Genomic DNA, 9992 nt, shown 5'->3' on the forward strand with positions numbered 1-9992 from the left:
CTCCCTCCCTCCCTCCCTCCCTCTGTGATTCTGCAAAAAGAAAGGGAAGGAAGGGGAAAATCCAGGCCCACACATGCAAGACTGACACATTTGGGAGCAGGGAATCCCCTAGTCCTTTATGTCTACTGATTCCTTCGTATGCTCTCTTTGGCTTTTTAAAATGTTTGCCTGCACGGGAGGGAAAGAAAACAGAACGGGGAAGGAGCATCAACCTAAAGAGAGAGAGGCAGAAACAGGGGAGGGACAGTGGACGGCACTTAAATACCCAGAGAAGCAATTGCACTTTAGAAAGGATTAGCAATTTGAAAGCGGATGAGAACAAAGAATCACAGCAAAAGGAGTTTCGGTAGCTGCGGGGCAACAGTGTGCTGGAAGCGGTCTGGATGCAGATTCCTGTAAAACAAATGCAGAAACCAGAGAAAGCCCTGACACAAACTGGAAGTGAAAGCAGGAGGGAATGCAGAATGGAAGAATAGGATGCACTCAGGAACCAAGGCAAAATACGGGTGCAGAAAGGGCCTCAGTCTCCTGAAACTAGAAACATGGGAGTGGCAGCCTTTTCCTATCCATCCCTCTCCTCACTGTCTCGCCACTACCTACAGCAGCTCATCTTCTTTCCAAACTCTGGTGCTCAGTCCACAAAATCAGCAGTACTAGGCTAGTGGTTACAGTTACCCTCCCATCTTTAATGTTTTAACAGAGCAAACTGACGCTTTCCCACCTAGTCCAGATTTCCTGCTCCCTTTACCAAGAAACCTGGAGAGAAACCCAGCTAAAACAGCTCTACTCTTAATCCTGATGCAATTTCAAGGAGGCAGACAAATTCAGACTCTGTCACATTGCAAGAAGCATTAATCCTAGTCCCAGCAATATTAGGCATATTCAATGTTATTTACAGTTCAGAAGACCTACTGAATTTTCCATTTGACAATGGCTTACGGCAACACCTGGTACCATCAAGCATTTCAAGGGTTTTCTTAGGAGGCATTAAAAGTACTAAGGGTTGCCATGAATTTACCTTGTCATCACACGTACATCCCAGGTCATAGTCAGACGGAGGCGTTGCAGCTACAGGATAGAGTGGCCTGGCAACTTCATCTGGCATGGTTGGTTTAAATGTATTGCTCCGAAGCAGATGATTTAAACTTCCGTGGGTCCCATTGTTAGGGGCTGCCTTTAATCCAAGAAGGTCTGGCAAGGGATTAAAAACAGGGGAAGAAATGGCTGCAGATAAGATCCACTTTGGATGGATGGATGGATGGATGGATGGATGGGTGTGTGGATGGAAAGAAGCTTGTTGCTATTATCTAGGCTGCAAAATACAGTACGTTCACCCCATAAATATGCATCAAGATCCTGCCCAGACTGATTCTACATACCTATCCACTCCACTCTTATGGGTTCGATCTAGGATGAAGGGCAGCGGGGTTTTACTCCCACGGCACCATCGACACAACAAAGGTCAGCACTTAGTTGTTTTCTGTAGGAATGAGTGCCATCCATTATTCTAGGATGGTCTCAATGAGACAGGTTTTGTCCTGTACTCAGGGCTTTTTTTGTAGAAAAATCCCAGCAGGCACTCATTAGCATATTAGGCCACACCCCATGCCTTCCCTTGGCTTGCCCAGGCAAGCCAGCCCTTGGACAGGCTGGGGGAGGCATTTAAATGTCTCCCCGATCCTTCCAGGGGCCCCCCTGGCCCGCCCACCTTGGAGCCGCCGGGGGAGGGTCACTCTCCAGGCCTTCCCTCTGTAGCCACGCACACAGATATTTTGGCTGTAGTGGGTGTGGCCAACTCTGAAGCCAGCTGGAACTCCGTTCCTGTGCGTTCCTGCCCCAAAATAGCCCTGCCTGTACTATATGTTTTAGGTTCCTAACTAGATCTCTAGCTGAGAGAGAAGGTAAGACTGAGTGTGGCACTTCCAAGAAGAAGGGGGAGATTGCCCTAAAGGTAGCAATCTGGAGACAGATAAGGAATGGCACTAAACAGGAGAGAAGGTGCTGACCTCACTATCCTAATTGTCTTCTTGCTGCCCCCTCCCAGGGTCTTCTTCTTTGCACCCCAGACATTGCCTTTCCTAATAAGTGCAAGAGTTTGGGTTGTGATCATTATAAGGCCTTTGATGCCTTTCTCCATTTGCTTCAGTAAATTGATGGACTGTCCATAATTTTCCAGGCTGAAAGGTGGCTGATAACCCTAAACAGACTTCAGACTAAGCATTCAGCACTTCAGCCAAAATTTACAACACAGCCATGCTCAGAGACAAAAAAATTGCAGACTCAGAATGTCAAGCAGAAGTGAAAATGTAGGTATAAGTACCTGGGATCATATTATGTAATTTAATTTTAAAGTGATGCTACTTACCACACATAACATTGTAAAGTTCGATATTTTCAAACGGGGGGACTTTTGTCCTGTATTTAAATGCAGGGCCATAGCCTACAAAGACAGTCTAAGAGATAAAATGAAGAAAAGAAATTAAGCTAAAAATTAGTTAGGATTATCTCTGTGTGTGCACTACAATTCCATACAAGTGCAGGAGAACCCACAGTGTATTTGGCACTAAATTCATAGAATCACAGAGTTGGAATGCACCTCTAGGGTCATCTAGTCCAACCCCCTGCACGATGCAGGAAATTCACAAATATCCCACCCCCAGTGACTGCTGTTCCACGCACAATTCAGTTCTTGACTGTGGCACACATACAGAACAGCCCTCAGTCCCTCACCTGTGCCATTTTCCTAACCTGAAACAGTCCCAATGGGCATTATTTGGCATGCATTGCTCCCAAATAGAAGCTGTTGATAAACGCACTGCATACGCAGATGGCAAAATCCAGCTCTTCTTGGTGCAAAAGATGCACCACCTTAATATAGAAATGGTGAATTTTTACAGTCTATAATTCTTACAGCCCTGAATAAAGTTTGCTGAAACTTTACAAACTTAGAAACAATATTTTCGCACAGAGAGGCTGAAATCCAAATAAGCTCCTTTGCACAGATGTGGAAAGAGGTTTGTGTGAGATCATACACAGGAATCATACGTAATCCCTGTGTGTGACTGCCCACAAAGCTCTTTCCATGTAAAAACATTACACACAGCAGACACGTAAAATACTTCTCTCTTTGGTTTTTCCATGCAGTTTTAGAACAGGTTTATTTTAAGGCAGCCCCAGGAGAGTGCTGGAGTGCAGTTTAAGTAGCTACAATTCATTATTGTAAAGTTCTGTTTGTGCTAACAATGCCCATCTTAGATTCCCTTCTACTGCCACCACCTAACTTCCAAAGGATTCTGCAGCCCCTACCTGCATGCTATTAATCTTGTTGTCATATCCATGGTCTCCTTGGAAAAGGCACTTTCCAGTTATTTTCTTAAAGACATCTCCAGGCCTCCTAAGTATGAAATAAGACTCTTCGTAAAATTGTCACTGAGTTCAAATATATCTAGATATGATTTCTGCAAAATATTCTAATGAAATAGTGGAAGAAGGTTCTTTGTAATCTTAGGCTAAGGATGGTAAATTTTGGCATAAGGAGTGGGGGGGATGAGACTCCAGACTGCGGTCTGGGAGCTGGAAGCACCTTTTGCAGGACAGCTCAACCTCTCCATGATGGTTTGTGCAGAAAGGCGGGGCTTAGAATAAAGTTAGGGCACTTTTACATACATTAAACATTCCACTTTAAATTCAATTTCAATGCACTTTGCAACTCGGTTTCAGTGCATAAAATGGCTAAATCTACTTGCAAAAGATCATTAGTGGACTGAAACTGCATTATTCAGTGCTTGTTATTGCATTGCAAAAAACCAAGTTGGCACATACATTTCCTAAAAGTGAAAAAGCATGCTACTCTCCCCATATTCTTGACTCCACCCTGTCAATCACTATCTCCAGTGCTGCCTTTCCTTTTAGAATGGCAAGCAGCTATGAAGGAACCCAGTGGCAATAACCATAAAGGATGAGTGTAGAGATAACACAAGTGATTTCTCAACCATGGTCAAGAGATCTAAGAACATCCACAAGTTTACAAGCATAATTTTGGTCAAAAAGGAACATCTAAACAAAAGTATAAACCATAAAAGAGAGGAAGACATCTTACTTATGGGTTTTTGTTATCATCTGTTGCTGCCATGTATTGTTTTATTGTCTGATGGTTTTATATTGTAAGCCACCCTGAGCCCACTTGTGGGGTAGGGCGGGGTATAAATTTAACAACAACAACTACAACAACAACACTAATTTACCTGGCCACATGCCATTTTCTTTCCACTAACAAGTGAACATCCTCAATTCTTCGGTTATTAGCATAATGCAACCGCTTGGGGAGATGTTGCTTCAGATAGGGCTTAAAGTGCTGGTCTTGTCTCTTGCACTGAAACAAGAGGAAAGTAAGTTCGAAGGGGCCTTGTGGGGCATCAGCAGGGTTGTGCATGCCTTTGGAAAACCAAATGAAGAATTAGACTGAGTCCCTCCCGTTTCTATGACAGAAACTAAAAGGGGGGAGAGGAGTTTTGGCAATGTAAATCCTTCTTAGAGTGCAGTTCTGGTCTCTAAACAAGCAATCCTGCCAGACAACAAGACCATTCTCTAAACTCCGGGATTGCTTCAGAGAGACCACACTTGTGATGCAAAACACCAATGATGAATGAAAATACGCAGCAAAGATGAATGAAATATTAACTAAACGAATAAAAAACAAATATTTTATTTCATTATTGTAAAGGTTTGTGCTAACAATGCCCATCTTAGGCCCCGGTCACATGGGGGGGGGAGCATGGCCAAAGACGAAGCGACGCAGCAACGCAGCACGGCCAGAGCCAATCGGACAGAGGCCGGTGCAGCAGTCGTCGCACAGTAGCGGACTGTGGAGCCAACCCAGAAGGAGCCGCTGTGCAGTCGCACCGAGATAGAACCCACCATGAATCCGCAGGAAGAAGAAAGAACAAGCCGGCTGGGTGCCTGGTAGGCACTCACCTCCCCCATAAATACATTGTGGCCCTCGCTAGGAAGTATAATATGCCTATGTAAACTGCTCAGAGCCTCCGGGATTGAGTGGTATAGAAACTGAATAAATAAATAAATAAATGGGTCTTCAAAAACGGAAATGTTTCAAAGCAAACATTTCCTCCCAATTATACCAATTTTTCATCAAATCCAAGCCACCAACCAGGAATTTTAACCTAAAGATGTTCTGGGTTAAGGATTATATAGTTTCGTGTCTCAAGAATACTCGAGGAAAGGAATTTGGCTGAAAGCGACTTGGTGAGGTTCTCCTATCAATCCCTCCATGCTAAGCAATGCTCCCAGCTAAACTAATCCATCCAAATAGTCGTCTAACTTCATCTTTGGCCCCATTCAGAAACTTACCGTGACAGGGATGCAGGAAGTAGAATGGGATCCCCACCCACTTATTCTCCACCACACAAATAATGTCACATATGAAGTGGGCACCAAATACAGTGGGCAGGAGAAATATTGTTTCACTTTGAGGGGGAATAACTGCACAGAGTGGCCCACTATGCACCCCACACAAGACATTCACACATTTCCAAATGAGTGAGGGAGAACACTGGCTGCTCCACTCCCATGCAAATTGCATTGCTGGCCTACGAATGTTCGCAGAAGACCCGAGTTTGTTGATAACCTGTATAACAATGTTAAGCACGAACTCGGGATTAAGATATTTTTCCCCCCTACAAAAACAAGTGTGGTTCAATGTCTTCCAATTTTTTGGCCATATCGTATTACAATCCACACATTATGATTTCAGATACATAGCAGCTATCCAAAAGCAATCGTAAGTGATAAAATTGTATCAATGACTTATTCACACAGGACTCTTCCAGTCATTTCCTGAACCCAGTAGCTGGAGGCAATTTCAAGTCTAAAACGTGGTGTGTGAACTAACCTCTGATTGGGGACCCATCCTCTGAACTTGAAGTCCAGCTCCACCTCAAGTCTTTGAATGCTAAGCCCATGAATTTATAAACAGCTAGTCTATATTCTAGTCTAGATCTAGAGGCCCTGACCTGGATAGCTCAGGCTAGCCCAATCTTGTCAGATCACCGAAGCTAAGCAGGATCGGCCCCGGTTTGTACTTGAATGAGAGACCTCCAAGGAAGTCCAGGGTTGCTACACAGAGCCAGGTAATGGCAAACCACCTCTCAATGTCTGTGGCCTCGAAAACCCTACGTGGTCACCATAAGTCAGCTACAACTTGATGGCAAAAAAAGAGAGTCTAGATTCTCTTCCACTATTCTGAGGCGTGATATACCATGAATGTTAATGCCATCATGAATTTGTCTAGTGCTATGTTCCGATTAAATTATAAATCAGCAAGAGCTATCTAGCTTGGAGTTATGCTGCATGATCAACAGCCTCTTATGATTTATCAGTGCGCTATGCCTTTCAAAATGGCAGACGAGGGCCTGTATATTTACTTCATAGAATTAAAAACATACCCCCTGCACATTTGAAACTAGTATCTAAGGAGAAAGATCAAGCTAGAAACTTCCCGCTGATTCATCACTTTTATAAGTTCTACCTTTGTTTCGACTTTACTGTATATTATTTTAAATATTTTTAAAGGAAAAACAGCACCATGAGGAGAGGTGCCTGAGGGAGCATTCAAACATTTTATAGCCTGAAACGGTATAGCTCTGAAGCAAATGTGTTAAATCTAGCATGGACCGATTCCTATGAGCCCACAAACATTTGGGTTCTAACTCTTCTGACAGACCAATGATCCATCACCAAGACTCTTTTTACAGCCATCTTTGACGACTGACTGCATTGAATTATACACTTGACTGCTATCTTTACTTTCCTCACATATTATTCATTTTAAAGGGATGGAGGGATGAAAGAGTTAGTAGAAACCTTACTCCAAGACGTGCAAACTGATTTAAGTTCCCTTTTCTGAAGAGACAAATTTCAAGTCCAGGCTTGTGTTAAGGGTTTTTTTTCCAGGCGGGGGGTTGTAATTGGAAGTGCATGCTATCAGTCGAATTTTCGAACAGAGCACTGGCAAAATATTTACTCATAAGAGCATTTTCCATTTCAAAAGGAAGGAAGAAATAAACTCAGTTCATAGAGTCAAGGCAGCCAGGCATATGTTATCCAGAAGAGTTATAAAATCTATCACTAGCAACAAACAGTGGAAATAATGACAAGCCTTCTTCCTTACTCATGAAGACACCTATTTAGAGGGCTTTACAGGACCTAATGAGCATCCTACCTAAACCATAAGCCTGTAACAGTGATCAGAGAACCCATAATTAGTAGATGTGTGCTCTAGACAGAGACGCATGCTGCTCAAGTACTTACTGTGAGATTGGCGACAATAGCCTTTGGGTCATCTGATACAGAGAAAGGAAAAGAAGATGTTCAGAGAAAGATCTACTATGTTTTTTGTAGATCTACTACTACTACCACCTAAGAAGATGTTCACAGAAAGATCTACTATGGGTTTTTTTTTGTAGATCTACTACTACTACCACCTCTACTACTACTTCCTCTCCTACTACCTCACCTACTGCCTCTCTGCATATCACACCTAACCCAATCACACCTGCTATTGTCATTTGTCTGCTAATGTCATTCGGCATCTGAAATCACTCCACTTTCCAATATATAGGACAGATGGAGCCACATTCCAGCTGCATCTGAAGAAGTGAGCAGTGACTCACGAAAGCCCTGCCCCAAATTTTGTTAGTCTTTAAGTTGCTACTGGACTCTTGCCCTTATGTTTCTTTTTTTATCCCACCTTACCATCAAGCAGCCCAGGGTGATAACCAGTTGTCCTCTCCTCCATTTTATCCTTCCAACAACCCCATGAGGGAGATTAGAGGTAAAGGTTTCCCTTGCTCGAAAGCCAGTTGAATCTGACTCTAAGGGACAGCTCTCATCTCCGTTTCCAAGCCGAAGAGCCAGCGCTGTCCGAAGACGTTCCCATGGTCATGTGGCCGGCATGACTAAATACCGAGGCGCACGGAACGCTGTGACCTTCCCACTGAAGCGGTCCCTATTTATCTACTTGCAATTTCTTGTTTTCGAACTGCTAGGTTGGCAGGAGCTGGAACTAGAGACAGGAGCTCACTCTGTCATGCGGCACCTGGGTCTCGAACTGCTGAACTACCAACCTTCCAGTCTGCAGCTTCAGCGTCTTAACCTCTGAGCCACTGCAGTCCCATGAGGGAGATTAGGCTGAGAAAAAGTAACCGGCCCAAAGTCACCCAAAGGGCTTCAGGGCAGAGAGGCGGGGTTACCAACTTGGAGTTGGGAAATTCCTGGAGATTCTGGGGGTGGAGCTTGAGGAAGGGGGGTTCAGGGAGGGGAGGGATCTCAGCAGGGTATAATGCCATAGAGTCCACCTTCCATAGCAGCCATTTTCTCCAGGTGAACTGATTTCTGTTGCCTGTTGTAATTCCAGGAGATCTCCAGGCCCCAAGTTGGCAAACCTACAGGGAGGGGATCTGAACCCTGGCCTCCCCTAGTCCCATCTGACATACTAATTGCTTCATTCCATACTGTCTCTAAGAAGAGGGATGACCGTTCTTCCTAAATGCTTCTGTTCTAGATGAGATATTAGCCCTTTAAAATGGCATACATTCGGATTTGGGCCTATCATCTCCTATGCCATTTCTAGACAGCAGCAGTACCCCAAGTCCCCTGCATGAGGAAACACCTCTGAGTGCTATTCCACTCTTCCGGAGGGCGGAGCTCCCTTCCTCCTACTATTGCTCTTGGCAGTAATGTTGGGGAGCACCCCGAGGTATAGTGAAGGTGTGCTGCCCCCAGCCAGCGTTAATGTACCTTTAAGAGTAGTGGCACCTGGGAATTGGAGTCCACAGTTAGGGGTCCCAGAAGCTTCCCTCTGACTGGCTCATTAAGAGTAATTTCCTGAGTTCAGAGGCGCAAAGATAGGAGTTTTATTGTTCTTTTCCATTTCTTTGTCCATCAACCCTTACTGCAAGGAGAGGGGAAGCCCATCTCTTTTCTCACCACGGCCATAGGACTGACCTAGATCAGAAAGATGTAACGCTCTATCCAGCTATCAGCTCGATTGTGAGTAAATGATCTACTGAATGCATGTGAAGTTAAATAAAGACGATTTAAGCTCTCTTCAGTGGCTGTGCGTTGACTCACACCTGGAAAGCGTTTGCCTCAGCTGCAGCTCACGCTAGACAGGACAGAAGGTATTCAAAATCAACTTACATCTGACATTACTGTTAGCTTTGGCACGAATGCGCCCTAAAGTTCCAGGTACCAAATATAGGTCATCCACATTAAGATGAAAGTTGCTCAAATACTCTGTTCTTTCACAAGTGGCGTCTTCCATCCCTGCAACAAAAATCGTTTTATCTTATGATGCAAAATTAAGTTTTCAAAAGAAGCAAAGCGCACAACTTTCAATTAGCAGGAAAGTAGTTGGAAACAAACAAAAGTTATAGTTTAGACTGTTCAAAAGTTTCCAGGAGATTTTAAAAGTAAGCAATTGCAACAAAGATGGTTTTTATACCTTATTTCTTTCAACTGAAATTATCATTTCTATTTATAATTTCAGGAAAATCAAAGCAAGAAAAGTAAATATCTGCTGTGGGCTTGCCTCGAGGGTTCCATCAGCATACATGGGCTAGTTTCAGATGTAAGCTGTGGCTTATTTAAACCAGATTGTTGCACACGCACTGCTTAGAGTAGCAGAAACTAGGGTTGCCATGTCCTACCTGGCTTCCAGTATCCAGCCTCTGCTCCAGGATGTTCTGGCATGCATGTGCGAAGCACGCACACCGTGATGACATCACCTGGAAGTGACGTCATTGTGCTGGGGACATCAGGGGGTGACGCTCTAGTTTTGGGACAAAACTCTATGGGCGATTTCTCATTAGAGCTGCCTCGCAGCACAGCGCCGTTTGCCCCAACACAAACATATCAATTTCACACCCGAGGCTGCGGGGCTGCATTTGACTCGGGGCTTTGCCCGATTTCCTCCG

At 44.2% G+C, this 9992-nt stretch overlaps 1 protein-coding gene across 1 annotated transcript in view; it reads right to left on the reverse strand.

Moving 5' to 3' along the window:
• Window positions 1–9340, reverse strand: part of ENPP2 (ectonucleotide pyrophosphatase/phosphodiesterase 2) — a 39207-nt gene extending 29867 nt beyond the window's left edge. The window contains exons 1-6 of the mRNA XM_015413017.1: window positions 9217–9340; window positions 7327–7358; window positions 4245–4372; window positions 3307–3394; window positions 2366–2453; window positions 1019–1191 (exon numbers count right to left, since the gene is read on the reverse strand). Coding sequence (XP_015268503.1) covers window positions 1019–1191; window positions 2366–2453; window positions 3307–3394; window positions 4245–4372; window positions 7327–7358; window positions 9217–9340 — 633 coding nt within the window. The remainder of the gene's footprint in view (window positions 1–1018; window positions 1192–2365; window positions 2454–3306; window positions 3395–4244; window positions 4373–7326; window positions 7359–9216) is intronic.
• Between the last annotated feature and the right edge of the window lie 652 nt (window positions 9341–9992).

This window comes from Gekko japonicus, unplaced genomic scaffold (genome assembly GCF_001447785.1).
Source record: "Gekko japonicus isolate JY-2015 unplaced genomic scaffold, Gekko_japonicus_V1.1 scaffold2464, whole genome shotgun sequence".
NCBI classification, from domain to species: Eukaryota; Metazoa; Chordata; class Lepidosauria; order Squamata; family Gekkonidae; genus Gekko; species Gekko japonicus.